At 39.9% G+C, this 25,002-nt stretch overlaps 1 protein-coding gene across 1 annotated transcript; it reads left to right on the top strand.

Annotated features, from left to right (window-relative positions):
- The first annotated feature begins 1,656 nt into the window (after positions 1-1,656).
- Positions 1,657-24,355, top strand: LOC145401356 (uncharacterized). Its single transcript, XM_080273681.1, has 10 exons — positions 1,657-1,670; positions 2,052-2,215; positions 13,040-13,142; positions 18,205-18,398; positions 18,921-19,024; positions 20,524-20,674; positions 21,192-21,394; positions 22,306-22,449; positions 23,554-23,688; positions 24,152-24,355. Exons 1-10 carry the CDS (start codon positions 1,657-1,659, stop codon positions 24,353-24,355), a joined length of 1,416 nt encoding a protein of 471 aa, XP_080129807.1.
- The last annotated feature ends 647 nt before the right edge of the window (positions 24,356-25,002 follow it).

The following is a 25,002-nucleotide window of genomic DNA, read 5'->3' as shown; positions in this document are numbered from 1 at the left end:
ATCACAGCATTAGGGCGTCTGGCAATAGATAGACAGAAGTGGTCTTTTGTATTTTTTCCTGCCGACAAGCAATCTTTTTCAAATTTGGGAAGATTTTCGAATTAGAGGGCTTGGGTATAGCCTTCATTAACCCCTTATATAACAGGTCTTTTCCGAGTTGAATCAATTAATGTCCAGATAGCCATCCAAAACTAATATTAAAATGAGAGAAATACAGTGATTAGGATATGAGGGGATGGGAGTAGATATTGCCTATTATTCACGAGTTATATTTATTCATATATTTATATACTCATATATTAACCACTTCACCCCAGGTTGTCATGTACATAATAATTCTTGCTATCTACTGCCGCCTTTTATTAATCTTAGGAGAGACTTATCAAAAGGAAGGTGTTAGACACAGCGTTCATTAATCCCTTCGATACGACTTCTTTTACGACGGCTTTTCCGAACTGAATAATAATAATAATTTGGTGGTAACAAGAATAATCAGGTAAAAGTCGTCTGGTGGTAGCAAGAATAAAGTAAAAAAAAAAAAAAAAGTCCTCAGGTAGTGGAAAGGTTAACGATCGCATCGGAGGCATAGAAAAAAAGTGGGGCACGAACTCCTGTAGTCTCCATTAATTCCCCTACACGCTTTTTTTTTTTTAATCCCTTAAGTCTGAGGATTTTTTAAAACTCCAACTTCCAGTACACCCTTTAGCCTGAGGGATTTTTTCTTATTTACTCTAACTTAACCATAACGTGGTCCAGATTTTCATCCTTTTGCTCCTTATTTCACGCAGCTCAGTGGCAGGAAAAAACAACACTGTGACTCGTCATCCTTCCCATTGCACTTCTTCGTGACCGGCACGATAGTCTAGTGTTGCTCTACTATTAAAATTCAGTCTTCAAGATAGAGATATAGCAATTTTAGGCAAAGTTAGATATGAAAGAGTATAGCAATGAGGGGGTTAAAGAATGGTATATCTGACTAGTCCAGTACCTAAAAGTGTCTCCTGAACTGAAGAAAATCGTCTGTATATAGTATGAATAAAATGAACAATATCTCATCGGAGTGAAGGGGTTAACCTTTAAATTTGCTGAATTCGGTGACGTTTTATTTATTCTAAGCTACTGATTTTTCTTTATTATTTTATTCTTTGGTTTGATCTTCATCCTGCCATTTTTTCTATTGTCCCTCCCCCTTTTTTTACCCTACCTCGCCCCCCATCCTCGAGTAGAAAAAGAGGTATGGATGATGATGATGATGATGACGACGACCAAGAACTATTATCATCATCATTATTATTATTATTATTATTATTACCATCAGTTACGACCATGATGGTGATGATGATGATGATCATGATTATTATTACCCTATTATTATTATTATCATTAGTATTCAGGTTATGAGAGACTACGATCTAGGGCCCTCTCTTAACCTGAATAAAATCATCTGAGAGCAGCAAGAATAATACTAATGGAAGTCCTCGGGCTGAAGGGGTAAAATACGAGATCTTTTAAAATCTGATGAAAAACCATCTAGAGTTAGTAAGAATAAAGTGTCATTGAAGAGAGAGAGAGAGAGAGAGAGAGAGAGAGAGAGAGAGAGAGAGAGAGAAACTAGGTGCTTTCTCTCTTGCCTGATTCATGTCAACTCTGGCAGACATGGCCACACTTGGGTATTTAATTTAAAAAAAAAAAAGAAAATTCTGAGCATTCCGAAGGTTACTCGTGACGCGTTTCTATCCTCTGATTATTACGAGTTATCTTAGTCAAAATAAATAACTAAATAATAAGTCATCTTGCAGCAGTATAAATAACTGCAGCGTAGTATTCTATAAGCCGACAAAGATCTCTACCCACTGCAGCTCGGGTGATGGCCAAGCGTAATCAGATTCCTTCCTCATAACTAAATCTCGTCGAATCTTAAGCAACCACAACTTAGAATTGTAATAAGCTGTAGGAATAGCCCAGTTCTGTCTGATGAAAACAAACTGACTATAGTTACTTACGACACTTTCATACCCATTGACAAGTTAAATTTATCTCTGCCAACAAAGAACTGTGTTGTGGCATCCTGGTTCCAATGACCAGATGCGTGCACAGAAAGGGAAAGGGTCAGTGACTCGTGCTCTGAATCACTACCCCACCTCGAGTCAGTGTGGGAAATTGGCCCTGAATGATCAAGACGATGAACGGTGTAGCCCTGAAAATAATTATATAGGTAAGAAAGTAAAGGCGTAATAGTATAATCTATGTACCCCCCCCCATTTATATATATATATATATATATATATATATATATATATATATATGTATGTATATACATATATATATATATATATATATATATATATATATATATATATATATATATATATATATATATATATAGGTATGTATGTATATAAAATAGACAGACAAATAGATAGATAGAGAGATTGATAGGCAGACAGACTGTACTATTACGCCTTTACATTCTGACCTATGTAATTATCCGGTAAGTTTTTTCACCGAGGGCCACCGAAAAGACTCCGAAGGTCACTGGAAAAGCAAGGTAAGGTTAGGTGGCTCTCGGTGGCCCTCGGTGAAAAGACCGACCCGGTCAGGTGGCTCTCGGTGCAAAGATCGACCCTTCCTTTCCATTTTTTTTTTCCCCTCTGCAGACAAGACGTTAATATTCTTTTAGTGTGATTTATGCACATTACGTCGATGCCAAAAAGACAAAACGAACATACAAGAGAAAAAGACAGTGGCCCTCGATGAAATGGCCGACCCTAATCATTCTTAGGGTTACACCATTCATAAATGGTATCGCTGTCACTCAGTACTTTGGTTCCCTCTACAGCTGTTCTCACTGGTGTACAAGTATTCGTATAAAACTCATTATTATTCGTATTATTCACACGTAAATTAATGAGTTTCCTCTAATTTATTTTTTTATCCTTTGCACTTTTTCGCATTTAAAACACTCATTTGCAATTATTTTCATATCGGATACCGGTACCATATCTAATATTACTCGATTATTTCCAACCTTCTCAGTAAAACCACTTACATTCACCACGAATTATTCACACAATTTAATCTTATCCATCATCTATTCACCAGTTTATTCTCATACTTTTGTATTATTGATTTACCTATAAGTATTAACATCAATGACACGGTAAGCTGTATAATTAAGAATATCCTATAATTATTTCCATTGTGCACATAGTTGGCATTATTTGCATTCGTCTATAACTATACGCATCATTTAAATATAATACAAACTTCATTAATACTTTCCTTAGTATAGTACCCTCCTGTGTTGAGTAAAACAGCCTGATAGCACAATAATAATAATAATAATAATAATAATAATAATAATAATAATAATAACAACAACAACAACAACATACTTCACAGTGCTGATGTTAACATACACAATGGGCGACAAGTCTTCCATATGCCATGTTTGTCTTTTATTTATTATGTGTTATTTTCGTCAAAACCATTAGACCTCATACTCAAATTAAGCAGACAAACTCCACAGAATTATAAAATGGCAGTGTTTTTATTCTAGATATTACGTAGAAATCGTCTAGGAATACGTTGACGTCTTTCTGTGCTTATTTTTCTGTCATCAGTCGATTTTATAAAGGTTTGGAAAATGATGTGGTGGTTTAGAGTTACTAAGTTGTGTCTATCCCATCCTTGGAAAAAAAAAAAAAACTGCCCTAAGCTGTATAAAATCATTTAATGTAAGGAAGTGTGGGTGTTAACGACATGCGGTGATAATATTACTGAAATGACACTCTTCTGCCCTGTTAAACTTGCCCTTAAACTGCTAGCTCTCAATTTTGAATGCTCAGGTGCAGCAAGAGATAAACACTAGAATATGATGCTAGTTTCGGGAAGTGTTACGAAAAGGATGAAGAACCGTAAAGCTGTCTCATTTCGCCACTGAGGTACAGGAAATAAGCTGCAAAGGGACGAAAATCTTAGTTAAGGTCAATGAACTATCACAACACCAGCTCACCGTTGCTCCCCTAAGGTGTGTGGCAGGGCTTGGTGAGAAATGTCAGCTTTGTTGGGAACAGACGAAATGCTCCCATCATCATCAACCTCTTAAACTTTTTCCCCGTGTAAACACTGGACAGGAAGATCTACAGCGCATCCTTTTGATCTCTTTCTCTGCCTGAAACCCGAGATTGCTTGCAACACCGATGCTGAGCGGTGGAGTCGTTACATACCCACCCCAGTACACCGATGAGGGACTGCCAAAGGTCCGCGGATATTTCGTAACGCCTCTTCCAAGGCGATTTATGTTCCACACAACACTTTAACCCCTTCAGCTCGATGAAGTGCTTTATTGATTTATTCTTGCTACGCTACCTTCATACGATCTCACACACCAATGGGGAGACCCCTAGTGGTGAAGAAAGAATTGAACGCTATACCTAACCTCCTTCAGTCCTAAACGTTTCTGAGCTAGAGCTGAAAAAGATAATCGGGATATGACAAAATGAATAATACGCCATAGAATTTAAGGCATTCATAATCCTCTTGTACGCTACTGATTGAAACTGTACCAGTGTTACACAGGTATATGTAATACACAAAAGAAAGTTCAGTGTAAGATGGAATATATGAATACATCGCAAAGGACGAGGCACCATGAAGTCTCCTACAGTAACAAGAAAACGGCAATCTCGTACACCACGCAAGGATTATTTTAGTATTTTTCCCCTCCTATCTCTAGGGACAGAAATAAATTGAATCTTTGCAATAATAATCCATATTGTAATAAATGCTGCATAAATCACTTCAACTTTATCTATAAACTTCCTTCTCCTCATTTCTAGTTACCAAAAACGAATACCAAACTTCTTGACATGTCCATTGGCAACATTAATACGTCATTTTGAGTTGTTTGGAAAATTATCGGTATATGTTGGCAGGTGCTCCAACGGGTAGTCAAGAATATATATATGTATATGTATATATATATAATATATATATAATATATATATATATATATATATATATATATATATATATATATATATATATATATCTTAATTTATTTATTTATTTATTTATGTGGAAAGGAGGGTCGGGATAGTGTGGAAGACTGCAGATGGTTAGGAGTAGGGTAGAATGGAGATATTTATGTAATTGCAGAATATATATAAATCGACCTAATTCATAATAATACGGTTACCGGGAGATGAGGATGAGGATGAAGATGATGACGATGATGATGACGATGACGATAATGATGGTGATGACGGTGATAATGCTGCTGCTGATGATGATGATGATGACAATTATTATTATTATTATTATTATTATTATTATTATGGTGATGATGATGATGACTGGTGTATTTATAATTTGTTAGCTTTCCTCCCCATTTAAGAGACGTGAATAAAATAAACTACGTAATCCGGTTTGTTATCATAGAGTTTCCGTGTTCTTATGAACTGGAAGAGGCTGTCAATTACGAATGAGCGAATAAAGAAAGAGGAAAAGGAGGGGTTAGGAAAATGCAGAGGAGATATAATGGAGAAAAGGAGTAGGGGGGAGGGACAGATGAAAGGAGAAGGCGCCGCAAAAGAAGGATGATGGAATGAAGGAAGGAGGAGATAATAAGGTCTGAAAAATGAGGAGGGAATGAATAAAGGAACGGAAAATGAAATACACATAAGGAGAATGAATGATGGAGGAAAGACAAAAAGGCGGGTTCAGATGGAGACTGAGATGGAAGGGAGGAGGAGAATCATGCGCAGAAGAGGATGAAGGAGAGAAAGAGACGCAAAATCAGGAAGGAGAGAAAGAGACGCAAAATCAGGAAGGAGAGAAAGAGACGCAAAATAAGGAAGGGCAAAGAGACGCAGAATGACGAAGGAGCGAAAGACACAACATGAGGAAGGAGATAAAAAGACGCAAACTGAGGAAGGTGTAAATGAAGGGGGAGGAATGATGGGCAACTCTAGAGGCGGGGATAAAAGAAGGACGAAAAGGAGATAGAGGAGGAAGCGAAGAATATGAAGGAGTGAAGGAAAGAAGGAAAAGGATGTGAAGAAGATGGAAGGAGTGGAGGAATGATGAGAGGAGAATACGGAGAGAAGGAGGAAGGAGTAAATAAGGAACAGGAAGGAGGAGTGACTTTTCGAACTAACCTATTCACTTCGAGGCCCTGTCTAAGCTGAATATAATCGTTAGGAGGGGAGCAGGAAAAAATGAAATAAAATAGAAAAAAATGTTCTTGAACTCTTAGCCCGAGGACATCATTTCCCTTTTATTCTTATATGGTGATCTTATCTTGGTCTAGGGAGATCCTGGCCCGTATTCTCGTCAGGTAAGGAGGCTCCTTACGATCTCTTTCCTAGCGATTTATTTTTGAATACGGTTGCCCGATATTCTTTTGTACGTTGTTTATGCAGAGTATGGCGATGTTAGAAAGATGCATATAACACAAAATAGGTCAGTTAGGTGTAATAAGCAAAACAAACCGCTTAGGAAAAGGTGTTAGGGAGCTTCCTTGACGGACGAGAATACGGGTCCATGGGTTTACTGGAGACTGTTTCTACTCTTTTCACTGCGAAAGGTTTCCCCAAAGTTCAACAAACTCATCTACAAGTAACAACACTATACTGCACAATAATGCAACACGGACTGAAGGGGTGATGAGAGAAATATAGGTCATAATGGCTATAAGAGGGAAGTATCGCCTAAAGGTCACTCACCCTTCACTATGGCGTCAATTTTACGCTGTGTACCTGTGGACGATTTTACTTACCTCGCGAGGGACTACTCTGTACAAGGAATACATTTTAAAAAACTCCATTAATCCTTCGCTACGCGTACTATTCGGTTTATTCTTGCTACCACAGAACGAAATTATTCAGCTTAGGAAACGCCCCCTATTCCGCATTAAATTGTTTAAGTATGGATGGACCACTATAGCCTAATTATGCTAATAATTTTACTGTTGCTAGAAATAAGAAAAAAAAATTATGGTGCCCTGCATGTAATCATCCACTTAAGCCTTCCACTTATGCTCTCTCTTTCTCTCTCTCTCTCTCTCTCTCTCTCTCTCCACGCAGTTTCGTATCGGGTATTATATATATATATATATAGGCCTATTATGTCGTCGTTGGTGGGGGCGCTCACCATCCACTCACTGTGTTGCTCTCGGGTGCCTGATTTTTCCTCAATTCCTTCCTTCTCTCCATTCTTCCTCATCTGTCTTTCTTTCCTTCATTCTTTCCTCTTCCTTCTGTCTATGGGTGACTCTACACTGAGTGACATGCCAAATGGTTTCCTGTACATCAGGAAACCATTCACTACGCTGGGTGGTAACCATATTACTATGGCGCCTGGTGGCTTAGTGAGCAATTAAGGCAGTCCAATCGGATTAAGGCTGTGCCGGTTTATATCCAAGGGATGGTTGGGTTTTATTGCCCAAGTAATGCCACTCAGGGATGAGCTGGTCACTCATCTTAAATGTCAGGACCAACTTGCCTAGCCCCGGGTTCCTACGTTCCTCATGGGGCAACACTGGATGAATGACTGAATGATTCTTTATTATTATCATTATTATTATTATTATTATTATTATTATTATTATTATTATTATTATCATTATTATTATTATTATAACTTACGTTATCATCACAGCACAATTTCCCCCACTTCCACTGGTCGGGATAGGCTATCCAAAACCCGTTTCTTAGGTCTTCAGGAACAAACATGGTAAATACAAAGCATGCCTCAGGTGCAGTTACCTTCTCCTGAGCTAGCCCTTAGCGTCACGTTGGGAAGTGAGTAGTATTTTTTTTCTCATTTGCCTCTATCAACCCGGGTATCATCATCATCATCATTATTATTATTATTATTATTATTATTATTATTTGATAATTTGTTCACGGTGGAAAATCACATTCCATTTTTACTGTTCTAAGGTTTGTTATGGCGACAGGAAGTACGCGTGCAGTCGACGAACGCGTTTCATACCAGCCTGAATAAAAACATTTACCACTGACCGTATGTATTGTATTTTCCTGACAGTAAAAATACTCAGCCTACTATGGAAGCCTACCAAGAATCGGGCAACAATGAAGCCTACCAAGAATCGGGCTTCCTGCCTTTGAACATACAGTATATCGTAGCATGGAATTAGATTCAGTACAGCTTATATACAAATAGACAGACAGATAGGTAGATGGATAGATAGAGACAGACAGACAGATAGATAGACAGAATAGACAGATAGACAGACAGACAGACAGATAGCTATCTAGATAGATGGATAGATATAGATAAAATATACGTATATAAGGTGTGTGTGTGTGTGTGTGTGTGTGTGTGTGTGTGTGTGTGTGTGTGTGTGTGTGTGTGTGTGTGTGTGTGTGTGTGTGTGTGTGTGTGTGTGTCTTCATAATCCTCGGTCGTGATAGCTTCTCAGTAGGTAACTAAATTACTAGGTTCCTATTGCGTGAGTGCAAGATACATAACAATTTTAACTACGGAAAATTGAGAAGTTATTTATACCTCGATTCTTGACGATACTACGAATCGCTTATATGCTGCTGCTTAGTCTATACAAATGCCAAAGGAATACGGTATGGGAAGCTGGAATTTGCACTGCTATTACATAAACCGTACAGACCTACTCTATATATCCCAGTGCATGAAATAAAATGTGGAGCGATGGTACTAAAAGGGTTAAAAGCTAAGAGGGGATAGAAAGAAGGGAAATGGAGAGAATGTAAGAGGAGAAGAGGGGAGGGATAATGTGGGAGGAGAGAAAAGATGTGGGAGTAAGGGAGATGAAAGGAAGGAAGGGGTTGGTGGGAGAAGGGAAGTGTGACACGAGACATAAGAGGTCTGAGTGAGGAGGTCATCAACCCTACTGTACAAGTATTATTATTATTATTATTATTATTATTATTATTATTATTATTGCTGGTCTGTGCTGTCCTCCGAGTCCATTACGTCTATTAGCTATGTTTCACTTTTGCCACCCCCAGACTGTCCCATTCTGCTTAGGGGAAACGAGTTGAATTAATGAGCATATTTCCTAACCTCTTCACTAAAATGTCTCCCCCCACGCTGAATAAAATCGTCTGGAAGTAAAAAAAATCGTCGTGGTGAAAGAACTACTGTTGAATATAATCTATATTAACATGGGCTAAAACTGTCGTCTCGTCTTAAAACTGAACGGAAAATGGATTAGGTACCACTGGAATATAGTCCTAGTCACGAGGAAGTGCTATTAAAAGGCTGGAGAGCTATGTCTTCTGCTACTGAGCGATGCGAAATAAGCTACAAAAGCCAAATGATGATGGACGGAGTAGCTACAAACACAATCTTCTGAAAGCTCTAGAGCAGAAAAAGGACTGCCACTCCCGCACAGACTCATGCTCCTCGGTTTAGTCGCTTTCAATAATGGGGCCTACGATGGGAATACGTGGATATTACAACTTTCCCTTGTGGTACTGTGTGTGTGTGTGTGTGTGTGTGTGTGTGTGTGTGTGTGTGTGTAAGTAATGTTTTATTCCCCTGACGGAACTGGTCCACTCCGACGAGAAAACCAAATCCTGGGTGCATGAAATTCAATGAGCGTTAATTATGAGGTACTAATGAATATCCTTGATTACCAATCAAACCTGACTACACCTGGCCATGCGCTGAGCTGAAAGGGTTTAACGATCTTTGCCAGGTTAGAATAAACGTGGTTTTGCATCATTCTGAGAAGACTGACCTCTTCGAAAGAGAGCTTCTTGAATTAATAAGGGCGTTTAAAAGTAGCAGGAAGTCAGGGGAAGAGAACGTGTACACACACACAAACACACACACACACGTGTGTGTGTGTGTGTGTGTGTGTGTGTGTGTGTGTACACTTGTATATGATTGTGTGCGTAGGCTATATGTCGGTGTATATGTGCTTTTGTATGTATATGCGCGCGTGTGAATGTATGTATAGCTTACGTATGCATGCATGTGTGTGTGTGACTGATCATATCGTTGAGAAGAGGCCATGGCGTCACATCCACCACCTGCATCAACCTCAGATACATGCATGAATCAAAATAATTCAATATATTTTTCGTAAAACAAACCACGCCAATTACTACTCAACCTACCACTTGACAATTTTATTAAAATTATATTGATATATAGACAGACAGATACAGACAGACAGACAGACAGACATATAGATAGATAGATGGCTGTACAATTAACTACTTCAAAGTTTTCTTATTTCACTAAGGTATTAAACGATTTTACTTAAGTTAGGAAACACACACACACACACACACAATACAAAATTTTTCCTTGAATTAACTATACCACTCCTGTTTTTCTTAGTAAACGCAGGCATAAACGTCCTCGTACACGACAAAAATATAATACTTTTTCCAAAAACTGACGACTCCAATATTTTTTATTTTACTCGGCCTCCACCAAACGATTAGCTATATTTAGGTTAGGATGGACAGTGGATCTATCTATCTATCCATCTATCTGTGTTCCGTATCTATACTCACACACATATACTGGTATAGTGTTGAATAAAAACGCCTGACGCAAGGAGGAATGAAATAAATAAAGTTGGCATTTCGCATTTAATAATTAAACCCTTCGAATCTGGTGACGTATTGATGTATTTTTCTATTTTATTCTTGTAATTTCCACACGATGTTATCTAGCTAAGGAAAGACATCCCTAAATGGAATAAAGTCGTCTGGAAATGGAAAGAAAAAATATATATACGACAAATGACGTCTTCGGCCTGAAGGGATTAACACTATTATCCTGGTGGTAGTTGTGGTGATGGCTGACGTAGTAGCTGTGGTAGTGGTGACTGATACCTGTGGTAAAAGTGGTGGTGGCAGTGGTTGATAGCCTATGACAATAGTGGGGACAGTGGTACATGTGGTAGTGGTTACGGAATAGTGGCGGTGGTAGTACAGATGTCATAGCAGTGGTAGATGTGATAGTTATGGCGGCAACTAGCAGAGGTGGTGGTGGTTGTAGTAGCATCGTACTTGAGGTGGCAATAGTAGTTAAAATAGTGGTAGACGTGGTAGTGGTAACGGTATGTTTCATGCCCGTAGTACTGGAAAACAGTAGATGTGATGGCAGTAGCAGCAGTAGTAGTAGTGGTAAATGGTAAAGGTGGTGGCAACAGCGGCCGATGGTAATATGCTAGTTGCAGAGTTAAATGGTAGAAATGGTGGTAGTAACAGATGGTAGCACTAGATGTGGCGGTGGTAGATGGTAGATATGGTAGATGTCGTGGTACTAGATCCTTGTTGCCGGGGTGAAGGTTGCTATGGTTACATCCCTTTCACACGCCACGCTCTCTCTCTCTCTCTCTCTCTCTCTCTCTCTCTCTCTCTCTCTCTAACATTATTCTGAAAGTCGAAAGGAAGTCTTTTAATTAATAGTAAGGCCGCATTACTGAAGCAACTAAGGACGACAGCCCCTCTCTGTCTCTCTCTCTCTCTCTCTCTCTCTCTGAAACACTGAAGGGCATTGGATCAGACACACACACACACACACACACACACACACACACACACACACACACACACACACACACACACACACACACACAAACACAGAAAGAGAGAGAGAGAGCAGCCCTTTCGCCTTACATAACATTAGGGGTAGATGGGGTGAGAGGAGGTAAGGGGGCCTCATGGAGGGGAGGTGGGGGGTTGAGTCGATTGGTCTACGCTTTCCTCCCTTCCCCCCCTCGCTTTTTATCAGCTGTCCCGCCCCTCCTTTCTTTTCCTTCTCCTCTCCCTCCTTTCATTCCTCTCTTCCCCCTCCTCTTTCCTTTCTATCTTAATTTTTTTTTTTCATCCCTCTCCCTTATTTCGTTTGTTTTTCACTCTTCGTCCTCTTCCACAGTTCATTCTTCTTCTCCTCCTCCTCTCCCTCCCTTCGTTCTTTTCTTCCTCCTCTTCTCACCCCCCTTCATTCTTCTTTTTCCTCCTCCTCTTCTCCCTCTCTTCGTACTTCTCTTCCTCTCTCTTTTCATTCTTTTTCTCCTTTTCTTCTTCCTCTTCCCTTGCCCCTTTTCCTGTTTTCTGCCTCCTCCTCCCCTCTCTACATACTTCCTCTCTTCTTCTTCTCCCTTTCTGTTGTCCTTTTTACATCTTTTCTCCTACCTTCCCAGTTACTGCTCTTAATCCTTCCTTCTCCCTTTTCTTCTCTTTCCTCCTCACCCAACCTCTTTCTCTCTTCCTCTATTTTACATCCTAACCTCTCCTACCTTTCACTAATACTAATTTCTCCCTGCACACCCATTTTTCCTCCTTCCCTTCCTTTACTCCCGTACCTTTTCGTCTTCCCATTTCCCGTTTCTTTAGCATCCCCTCCTTTTCTCCTCATTTTCCTTCCTATTCCCTTCCTTTATCTCATTTCTCCTTTCCCCCAACCCCCCTTATTGTCTAACCTACCTCCTTCCCTTCACCTTCCTCTGTCATCCTCCGTTTTTTCCTTTTCTCTCCTCCCTCGCTTCCATCTCCCTACTCCCCTTCCCAAAGGATAATGTCATAATGGAATTTGGAGGATTGGACAGATACCGTACAAGGCACAGACAGTGAAATATACGACAGTGGTAGACACTGGTATGATACTGGTTAGAAGGAAGGCAGGACAGGCATAAGGAGCAGACGGTGAAACAGACTAAAGTGGTAGACAGTGGTACGGTACAGGCTCGGAGGGTAGGACAGATATACAGTAGGCTAAGGCACAATCGATGAAACACACCGTTATGATATGGTAGTCGACACTTGACAGTGATAGCGATACAGTACGAAGTATCGTAAATCAGGAGGAGGGAACGGCAGATATAAGACATTCATGGTCAAACACAAGATACGGAAGTCGTGGCAAATTGTAGTAAGGTGTAGCTAGGTTAGAAAGATAGTAGACATAAGGCACAGGTACCGGTAAAGGAAACAGTGATGTGGTCCAGGATCTGGTTATCTGATTGCTGGGGATAGTAGCTTATACCTTGTGTCCGTCCACCCCACAGATTCAGTAGCAATCACTAGGGCTCGAACCCACTCCAGAGCGCCCTTCATGCGTGAGACAATGCCAAGCCGACCGAACCACCCAGCCGCCCAGTCCCTTCTTCTGTTAGGTTATCCCCTCCTCACCCCCTTCCCTTTTCATCTTCCCTCTCCCGTCCTCTTCCTCCTATTCTTCCCCCCTTCCTCCTCCCCTTCCCCTCCCTTCCTGCTCGTCTTTCACAGATGGAGAGATAGGTGGATGAATGGACAGATTAATGGATGGGCGGATAGGATAGATGAATGGACTCGTCGATAAGTGAATGGATGCACACACTGATGGTTGCATCGATAGATGGATGGATGGATGGATGGATGGATGAATGAATGAATACATACCACTGGTGGCTGAAAGAGTGGATGGATGGATAGATGAATGGACTGATGGTTGGAAGGGTAGATGAAATGATAGACTTGGTGGCTGGATAGAGGGATGGCCTACAGTAGATATACAGGTATAAAACCTAGATGGAAAGATGGATGAATGTATTTGTGAAAGCTTCTACTCCATAAGCTTGCCAACCCATGCAAAATGTCATCAACATCGCTAGTGGCAAAAGCATCATAATCACTAGCTATTAGCTCTGGGTATCTTTAATAACGTCATCATCCTTACCAGCAGCAGCTTTAAATGTAGCCACCACCACCCTTACCGTCATCAAAAGCAGCACAATCATCATCATCATGATCATCATCGCTGTTAATAATATTACTGCTATTATTGTTATTATTATTATTATTATTATTAGCAGCAGCAGCAGACGCAACACTACTCGTAGGATGACCTTACTTATTATCAGGATCACCAGTTCTATTATCATTTTCATCACTATTACGGACCTCGAACTAAAGAAACGCATGAGCATGTGTGTGTGTGTGTGTGTGTGTGTGTGTGTGTGTGTGTGTGTGTGTGTGTGTGTGTGAGAGAGAGAGAGAGAGAGAGAGAGAGAGAGAGAGAGAGAGATATGTAACCTCACTAGCACATCTGTTACCTACATACAGCTAAGTTAATTTCAGCTGTAGGTGTGATGTGGTAAGTGTGTTTTATGTATGTATTTTAAGTGTTTATTTCTGTGTTTTATGTATACCGGTATGTCTACATGTGTGTTTATGGCCTTCTTGCTGTGGTGTGTGTGTGTGTGTGTGTGTGTGTGTGTGTGTGTGTGTGTGTGTGTGTGTGTGTGTGTGTGTGTGTGTGTGTGTGTGTGTGTGTGTGTGTGTGTGTGTGTGATCAGTATACAGCTGGATGGACTGGCGGAAATTCACAATCATTGGCCTCAACTCCCTTCTCCCTCCCCTGAAAGCGTAATGCGATAACCGATCCTAAAATATCCACTCTTTTAAACCAGAATTCTCACTGACATTGGAGACTGTAGCATTTTTTAAGCGAATTATTTTCCTTCCCTTAACACTTTCTTGTAAATATGTTATCTATCTCTTTGCCACATCAATAGTTTGTATCAGCTTATCATTCTCAGTTTTTACTTTGCATATTACTCTTTGATGTTCTTTTGTACGTTATCTCAGTGTTTACATAGCTTAGGCAGCATCAGTAAACATAAAACAGAATAGTACAGGATATTTACCCTTTCAATTGGAGGGCATATTTTACCATATATTTTATTCTATTCACAGACTATTTATATTCCGATGAGGGGAAATACGTGGTAGGAAACACGAGTGAAGAGTGAAGGCTTTATATACACTCCTTCAGTATGAAAGGTTTCCACAAAGCTGAACATAATCATCTAGTTGAATTGTAAACATCACCGTACTGAAGGAGCTAAGCTTCAATGTGCAAAGCAAAATCGTTTAGGAAGACCTGTTACGAATACTCCGGGGCCACAGAGAATACGGCACCTGTAATCTGTTTATGATGAACACAAAGTAGGAAATTCTTCATCATGACAACTAATGTATCTTTATCTCTTTAAGATTAGTATGTCAACTTTCTCCGTCTTCATTATCATTTTATCATATTTTCCTTATCGAAATCTTGGTCGACGGCAGGTGCTTGTCCCATATTTAGTGGGTGGCTCATCTTCTAATCATCTTTCAGTGAGTACCATAATATTAGTTCATTCTGCATTATTCCAGTGTCTTTCCGGGGCCACAGCCAGGGTTCTGTTAGGAGGGTTAGGGGCAGAATGCACTGAATTTTGGCTGCCGTTATTCTTGAGATATAGCTGCTTGGAAAGTATTGTAATAGTATTTAAAGTATATTAATAAAAAGTCTATTATTAAATAGCAAAGAAACCAACTCAGAGTACAATCATGAATGCTTGAATAACGGACAGCCAAAGCATCCCCCACGAATGCGTGTCGCATGCTGTCACTAAAAAATTAGATCAGTGGGGTAATCTTCTGGCAATCGGCGACGTATCAACGCAACTTCGCCAAAATCTAATCATTTCAAGCCACATATCCCGGGATACTGTCCAGAAACTTTAGATACAGTTTGCCACTTGATTTTAAGATATCTTGCAGTAAATATCGGTTTTCAGCCTAAACTGCTGTTTCCCACGAAACCTAGTCTTTTCTGATGGTTTTTTATGTGATTCATTCGATTTTGAGTATCATTTCCGTCGGAAATGACCAGATTTTGATATAAGACTCACCCCCCGTCCCCCGGTGTCGAGAGCTGTTTGAACCCAGCAAGTCTATCTATCTATCCATCTATCGCCAGACGCCACAATCCTTAAAACCTATTTGCGACGGAAATGTATAAGGAAAATGGGTATAACTTTAGAAGTAACCAGCGTTACTGATTTTCATTATATTACGTCCCTGAACTATTCTAACCAAGACTTACCTTTTAAGGCTAGTTTGAGTTGGGGGAGCTAATTTTGTAGGGGTCGTCATATAGTGGCTTAGGTTAGGCTATCTCTCAGTAGCGGATGAATGTCGCGCCATATTGGCTGGTGTAGGAATGTGCACTCGGTCTGTCAAGCCCTAGGTTAGGCCTAGGTTAGGTTAGGTTAGTTTAATGCAGAATAGTGTGTTTTCAATTAATTTTGATCTTGATTTGGGGAGATAAACCCACTTTTGGAAATCTTACTGAAAATTACAAAAGGGTGATTTTCCCCCAAAAATGAAGGTCACAATTAAAACACGGTATTTTGATTTGGAAACCATAAAAATAATAAAAGAAAACGTTGGTTACTTCTAAAAATTTACCGGAAAATGTTGATGAACTTGAAGAATTGAGTGTGCAAAACATAATAAAATTTATGGGAATGATTATGGACTGAAAACCGATATTATCCAATGGTGTAACCTGCGTATTACGCTTACGCAGTTTTGTTATGTTAATTTTACAGCAAACAACTCTCCAGCTCATCCATAACACCCAACCGCACACCTACAACGATTTTTAGCTCAAAATACTAAACAATAAAACGCAAAGAAAGAAAAAAAACTTACGTCGTCTTGCGAGGATAGATGATTCAAAGCCTCCGTCTTCCTTTCTCTATCACCACAACTTCACTGACACCAAAATACCGACTATATTTAGGGAAGTGTTGATACGTATGTTTCACTGCACATTACTGTATTCTGATCGTCAACAGTTCGTTTCTGTCCACATAAGGTGAATAGGTGATAGTCTATGAATTTCTTGATGTCCAGACGACTTCGTAAACGTAAACACTTGCACGAAAGTTCGAAGTGGGGAAAAGAAAAGACTGGCATAACATTATTGACCAGCAAAAAAAAAAAAAAAAGTTATTTCTTGATTGTTGATACGAAAATTTTATTTATTTTTTTCGAAAGTTACTCGATAGATACCAAACTCACTAATCACATTATTGATTTACTGATGTTTACGATATGTGTTGTGGATATCAGTATAGGGTTGGTGGCGGGAATTTTAAAACGTAGCACTATTGCCGAAATGCTTCCATGCTCAAAAACCATATTTTAGGAGGCTCTCTCTTAACTTACTCTTGAAGAGATACCTGTGCTCTATGATTCTTCAAAATTTAATGCAATCAGACGAGGTCATTGATTTCTGGGGTGCATTTTGCGACTTCCAGGCGGTGGCTGAATCGGTAGAGAAGTGTCCTGCGTCCTAATGGATCCAGGATCGAATCCCTGCTGGGACAGGGAACAGTTTAAGGATTTGAATTTCCTAAAAGCAGATTTTCCTGATTTACCAGATGACCCACCGACATGTCGTAAAAATACCCCTGCTAATACCAATACACCAGTCCTGTATGAGACAGCCCTAGCATGTATTCAATATGGATAGTGGGTGTTAGTGCTGAAGTGGTGACATGTGGAGGTGTAGGAGGACTACTGGGCCTTGGGATAGGTCACTGCCCCTGAGAAGTAGGCCCTGAAGCCTGTGCTCAGTCAGAAAAAAAAAAAAAAAATAGCATTGCTGGGTACAACACATGGAGTCACTTTTTTCTCAGCAACCATCTTTACTCACCTGAATTTACTCCCAGATACGTTTATCTCTATTTACTGTACCCACAACCCACACCACTCACATTCACAAAATTCTGAACCAGACTGCAAAGAGAGCACAGCATCATCTGCCTTCAGAGATGAAATATTCCACCTTTCACCATTCATTAACAACACTGCCCCCCCATTCATTTGCATAAGATCTCTGCCCAGCCTTCCCACATGACACCAGCACACAGTGGCTTAGTGCTGTACTACCATACTGTATATTATACCATAAAATTCCTGACAATAAAGACTTAACATAACTCCCTCAATTTAACCCCCATAAACACTCCAAAATAGATCTCTTCGTTTTGAGGTGCTGACAATAAAGAGTTAGGATTTCTCTCTCAATTTGAAACCCCAAAATAAAGGTTTGTTCATTATGTTCTGGCCCCAGGTTCATCTGTAAATCTGGTAGACTGCGGGCTGAAGCTGCCCTTCTGTAGTTTACCATCCTTCTCTTCAGGGACAGGGAGTTGAGAGACATTTCTGTAACTTGGCAGTGCAGTCACTTTGTGACAGTGCCACCACATGAGGGAATCGTTTGTTAACACATCTTACTCTTAAATGCCTGAAAGCATTGAATTTGATCAGAAAATTTACTTATGCCAAGAGAATGGTGCCCTCTGCAGGTGACTTAACCAATTTATTATTCTAAAGTACTGTTTGCGTTCAGGGCAGGAATAGCGTGGGGCACAGCACAGCACCTGAGACGTGCTGTGGAGCCAGAGAACGCGGTGATGGCAGCTACATTGGGGGGGTGTGGTCGTCCACCCCTGGCCTGCCTCCCCTACACTCATCATGCCCACCTCCTGACCCTGGCAGATCTCCTTGATGGCTACTCACACACTGACCCTTTCACATACCAAGGTTAGTCCATAGGTAAAGGATATTGACTCCTTTTTTTCAATATTGTCATCTCTGACCTTCAGAAGTACACTCTTCCTTTTGTTAGTACAGACACCTAACATAATCTGAAAGCAGCATGCAAAAGTATGGAGAGGAAAAAGCTGTGCATGGTTTCCAGTTCCATAGTTTCTTTTTTTTTTTTAACCTATTATAGTGCAGTAGAAGGTTTGTAGTCTCGAGTCGCACAAACTAATATATTGTATGCAAATTTTTCACTTAAAGTATGATTTTCAGTATATGATTAAAATATCAGTTAGGAAACAATACTGGACCCTCGGTGCTTGCTAATGTACATACTGTAATCACTTCAGAGTAGTGAATCAGCCCCATAACATATAGAATAAGTTTTAAGGGTGTGAATGGCTGGTAGCATACTTATGACAAAATATGGATGCATGTACTATAAAGTATATTGCAATATTCTAACTTTTATGCAGTACTGTATAGTTGCAGTAACGTTAATACTGACACCTGCTCTTGTAGATACCAAGGTGAAGAGTGTGTCCAAGTGCCGGGGATGTGACACATTCACATTGTGTGGCCTCCTCTTTGGCTACGAGGAGCAGGAGAATACAATAGATATTGAGGTTAGTGTCATATTCATAACATACTCTTATTCTGTGACCAATGATAATATAGAACAATACAGTACAACTGTTTTCTGTTCCTTTTTGTGTACAGGGTACAGACTGTCATAACTAACACAATAAAGTGTACAACAGAATGCTGACAGTTCATTTACCTTAAGGGATAATGTAGTTCAGTTTCACAAAGATATAACAGATTTATTACATATTGCTTTTGTTAAATTGGGGTTAATTTCCAATATATCATAGATTAGTTACCAAACAGTCTCCAATTAGCAACATTTTAACTTAACTGTATTGACAATTTTTTTTTTTTTTTTACCTTTGTTATTCCACCTTTCCCACTCATTTCATATTTTATTTTGACTTTGAAAGCAGACTATCAAAAAAGGCTTGTACAGTGAGACCTCACTTTAATGAACCTGCTTATAGTGGACTTCATATACTGTATAATGGATCCCATCACCCTACTGGACAACTTCTGTTATATTCCGAACCAAGGTCTGGTGCAGGGAGCACATCCAGTGACTAAACAAATTTGTCATTCTAGTATTTCCTTTTCTTTTCATTATTATCTATTGAAATGAGGGCCATCATTAGTTCTGTTTTGCTTATTGGCCTATTATACAGTATATCAAGGAACTCAGGCCAAATCCATACAACAGTGATTTATTGATGTCTTATTTCTTTCCTTCATTCTTTCCTCTTCCTTCTGCCTGTGGGTGACTTTACACTGAGTGACAAACCAATTGGTTTCCTGTATACCAGGAAACCATTTACTACGCTGGGTGGTAACCATATAACCAAATTTTGGTGCCTGGTGGTTTAGTGGGTAATTATTGCACTCCAGTCGGATTGAGCCGATGAAGGTTTATATCCAAGGGGTGGTTGGGGTTGATTGCTTATGTAATGCCACTCAGGGATGAGTGAGGCTGGTCACTCTCATCTTAAATGTTAGGACCAACTGCCTAGCACTGGGCTCCTACACTTCTCATGGGGCAATGTGAGATTGGATGATGGATGGATGGATGGATAACTTGTCCTATGTGGGGTTCTTACTGGGTCATTTTTCATATATATAAACCCTAGTTCTGGTGTAGTGGATTCCTATCGATTGTTTTATATAATGATCTATTAGATATACTGTCTGCCTTCTCTCCCAATTAGTCCATTATATCTAGGTCTCACTATACTAAAATGCATATAGCTGTTATAACAAATAAATGCACAATTTGTATCTACTTGTCTGTCTATAGCCAGATACCTTAATCCTGGAAGAGGTGGTCACAGAGTGATTACCTTTATGTCACCCAGTCTGTTGCCATTTGGCTCCCTTGCCTCCAACTCACATCACCCTTACTCATATACCCATCCACCCCATTCCACTATCTCATTCTGGGTCTCCCCTTCCCCTGTTCTTCATCTTCAATCTTGCTGCACTTTGACTAAAATAGAGTTTGCTATACACTCCAGTATATATTGTGCATTGTCATCTGCAGAAATTGACACCAACGGCCCTGCATGTGGCTTGCCTGCTGCCCCAGCCTGGACCACTGGTAGCCAGACTGGTGGGAGCTGGATCCTCTGGTGGTGGACCCATCAATGAGCCCAACATTCTTGGCCAGACTCCACTACATGCACTTCTTCTTGGTCAGCATCACAACATCAACTGTCTTTTACTACAGTTACATTCATCATCTCTAATTTATATTATATATTAGGTATCAAAGCATACTTGTAAATGACCTGTAATTTTCTTGTGTCTGATGTAGGGTTGTAGCAACGCTACTGACCAGTCTTTGTGCTGCAAATATCCCCTGTACTTCTTATGAAACAGGAGGGAAGAGATTGTACACCCCACCTCGGCCTATCCCACTCCACATGAAAATATGAAATGGTTAAGGATGCTGGGACAGCCATAAGACTTTTAGGTGCAGTCTTCTAAACCTCCGTCTTTTCCTACCAAGAACTAAATTACAGTACAGACTTAACTATAATTTTGATGGTTGGGTTCATAGTCTGGGGAAAGATTGGGATTGAGCAAAAATTTGATGTATACATGTACGGTATTCTGTAGTGCCCTTATTCAGTCGATAGGCATTTATCTATGTCTTCTTTTCCTTGGACTCAGATGAAGAAGATAACGATGTGACTCGTTCATTATTAGGTGATGTGCGAAGCAGCAGTGTGCTTGATGCCTTACGAGTGTTATTGGCACATGGAGTTGATGTCAGTGCCAAGGACAATTCTGGGGAGACACCATTGCACCTTGTGAGGAACCTGCTGCATCAGGGTCTACACCAGAGGGCTGCACAAGTCGCTCAGGCACTGCTGCAGGCTGGGGCACAAGTTGATGCTGCAAATAATGAGGTACAGTGATGTTTTAACACTCTCAGGCTCCTGTGACTTACACTCAACTGAATAATACCATATGGCTTTAGCTGGAATAAAATACCTGTAATAGAGTTGTATCAGCCATGATAGGGTTGTATCAGTATTTCTCTCTCAGTTTCCTATACTCACTTTCAGCTGCATAAAATCTTCTGGTTTCAGCTGAAACAGAATACTAGAGTTATCTTAACATGAAATGGTTAACAGCCACAAAAAATGATAAGGTTATTCACCATTAAGAAAAGAAAAAATTAAAAATCAATATTCTGTCTATACATAGTCTTAAACTATGTAAAAGCTTGATATAATTTGCACAGAGAGCTGGTAGTAGCTATGTTATTTGTAAGACAACCTAACATTTCCATGCTGGCTATGGTGATGTAATGTGTTACTGTACATGAAAAATTTGTATGAATTATTTAACAATTTCAGTTACTCAGCAGAAAAAAGCATAAAGAATGGTACTGTCTCATATTTTATTCCAAGTACAATATATCAATACTTTACTGGCATGAGACTGTTGGCAAACTTGTGACAGTACAGTACAAATGCTGAACTCTGATATTTCATGTTTCTCAGCCTAGCATAAACAGGAGGGAGGATACATGAATCAGTCATCTGAAGCAAACTGAGACTAACATATAACCTCTTAACAAAGTAAAGTTTTAATGATGACATAAAGAGCATGCTCATCTGTGTCAGCTTCACCTTTTTTCTGTGCTGAAGCCTGCTTGTAGTACGAGGCTGAACACAGAAAGTAGTGGTTTCTTCAGTGCAAATAATAGTAGCATATCTTTTCACTGATATGCTTCAGTTCTCTTCATAAGTTATGCCTTGTAAATTAATACCTTAAGTGATCTACTACAAATAACAATTCTTGTTTTTGGCAGGGACGAACATTATTGACATATAGTGTGGAGCACTTGGATGACTCTCTTGCTTTGACCCGAATGTTGCTGAACCATGGAGCATCAGTGTGGGGAGCAGCAGATGGCAGCGACAAGGACCAAAGTGTCTTCACATGGTTCCTCAAGGTTCGTTTTTAGTAATGAGAGGAGTTCAGTATGTGGAAATGTGGAAGAGACAGACGGACAAAGGACAAAGGTCAGGGAAGTGGTGGCTGAATCAGTAGAGAAGTTGTCTGCTGCCCTAATGGATGCAAGCTCAGTTTCCAGCTGGTGTAGAGAACAGTTTAAGGAACTGACTTTTGTTAAAAATAGATTTTACTGACCTACTACACTAAAAGACCCACCAACATGTTTAAAATATCCTTACCAATACTGTACCAGTACAATAGCCCTGTATGAGACAGTGCTATCATGTAACAAAGATGGACAGTGGGTGTTAGTGCCGAAGTGGTGACATGCAGAGGTGTGTGATATCTACGTTGAGGACTGCTGGCTCATAGGGAACAGGCTGCTAAACCTATATCCAGAATTGGATATATACACACACAATATATATATATATATATATATATACTGTATAGATAGAGAGAGAGATAAATAGTTACAGATATATATATAATGTTGATATAGACAAGCTGGAAAATGTTAGTTGAGGTTCCTTGAGATGCCTTGGCTATGTGGAGTGAATGAATAGTGAAAGATTGACTAAAAGTATGTACAGATGCTGTATATGGATGAGGTGGAGGAGGAGAGGGGGAAAGGGAGATCAGATGCTGTATATGGATGAGGTGGAGGAAGAGAGGGGGAAAGGGAGATCATGTTATGAGGTGGAAGGACTGAGTGGAGAGGAATATGGGTGAGAGGTGTGGGATGGAGAGAGAGATGTCTGAAAATGAAGGACAGGGTACTGTGCAGTCAGATTGGTCATGGCCAATTTCTCCAGCAGAAAGGGATGTGGCTATAGGCAGATGGACAGATATTTTGTACAGCCACTTACACCTCCATATTATTATCTTGAGAGCAAAAGAGTGAAGGATCAAACTTCCTCATAGTTCATTTGGTACTTCCCATTCTCGCTGTATCCCAAGAAAAAATATACTGGTAATCTTGGGGAAATTATGCTGCTAGGGTTTAGGACTACTAATATCAGATGCAGTATACAGTATTTCATAACCTGGTGTTCAGAATGTTAATGTGTAATAATATGAGACTTATTGACTGATGCTGCAGGCAGTGATCACACAACGTGGACTTCATAACTGCGAAGGAACAGTGGGGTTATTGTCATTGCTAATGGCGGAAAGTCCAAGACGTATGTACCAGCATGTCTTGCGCACCATGTTCAGGCAGTCCCGATGCTACAAGGTTAGTGCACCACGTCTTTCACATGTACTGTTTTACACCATGAAGTGTCCTTTATACTAAGTCCTCATTAGGTCATCCTTTTTTACCAGTTTGCAGGTATTACCGTAATTGATCTGTTCACAGCACTTACAGACTAGTTTGCTGATCTCCTTGTTCCTCCAATGCACAACATCAGTTGTAGGGAAAATTTTGTAAGATTTGAAAAACATCCCTGATGTATAATAAGAACTGTCTGTGTTACAGTGAATTACCTGAAAACAGTATTTATGCAGTACAGGGATGCTGCAAATCAACACAGTATAAATAGCTCATTCTATCAGACTTTTTTCTTGCTCTCTGGGCCCTACTCGGGGTTGGAAAGGAGGTCTGGATGGTGATGATGATGATGATGTCAGTTAACTGTTTACAGATAATAATTACAATCACAGTAAAGTTTTTATATATGTGAACCTTTCCTTGGCAGATACTAGGTCCAGTGTTCCTGGAATTAAAGACCCTAATGATGCCTCACTGGTCCCAGCCACCCAGCCTGGCCACCCTTTGTGTCCGTTCAGTGCGAGCTGCCCTGCCCCCTCCTCGGCTCCTGCCGCTTGCCCCCCTCTTGCCCCTGCCTCCACCTCTATTGTCCTGCATCTTGCTTGGAGAGCCTGTAACAGGGCCATCCTAGCTCACTGGTCCTGCCCTAACATCTTCAGTCTGATAACATATTTTTGTTTTATTCTAGCCACATCCAGTTGATTATACTGTATTTAATTTAGGGGATGCTCTGTATGAAGACTATATTTCATCTCTCCGTTTTGAAAAGTCTTTTATAAATTGAATAACATGATCTGGGGAAAGCAAAAATAAGACAAAAATGACATCCTCAGGCTCAAAGGAAATTACCTGCTTCCAGATTCAGCTTACTTTGGCCACACATTTGTTCTTGCCCCATATCTCCAGTTTCATATCCATCCCTACTCCACATCCAGTTCCACACATATCACCAACCCTAATACAGCATCCTAGCCCATACATCAGACTTGTTTGCATCCCTAGTTCTACTATGTTATGAAACGAAGACTAGTGCTAAATAGTCCAGGAAGTGCTGATTATAAAAAGGAAGATGCTCAAAAAAAGAGGGATGGCGAGTTACATAATGGTGGAAGACAAATGTGAGATGGTACCATTAAAACTGAAAAAAGAAAAAAAAGTGAAGCATATGACTGAAACAGTGACAACATTTAAGGTTTCAAGAAAGTCAGTTCTAATTCTGATTATGAGGAAACACATTCTTGTGGTGAATTTTGAGATGTGAACAAATGGTGGAATGAT

This window comes from Coenobita brevimanus, chromosome 55 (genome assembly GCF_032717465.1).
Source record: "Coenobita brevimanus isolate Jiangsu-jjx chromosome 55, ASM3271746v2, whole genome shotgun sequence".
Taxonomy (NCBI): Eukaryota; Metazoa; Arthropoda; class Malacostraca; order Decapoda; family Coenobitidae; genus Coenobita; species Coenobita brevimanus.
This window is presented reverse-complemented; position numbering and strand designations above follow the sequence as displayed.

Excerpts from the sequence above, each read along its gene's own strand:
- LOC145401356 (XM_080273681.1), top strand. Across the intron at positions 2,216-13,039 it reads CCCTGAAAATAATTATATAG|ATTCAGTAGCAATCACTAGG; the intron begins GTAAGAAAGTAA and ends TCCACCCCACAG. Across the intron at positions 22,450-23,553 it reads TCTTCACATGGTTCCTCAAG|GCAGTGATCACACAACGTGG; the intron begins GTTCGTTTTTAG and ends CTGATGCTGCAG.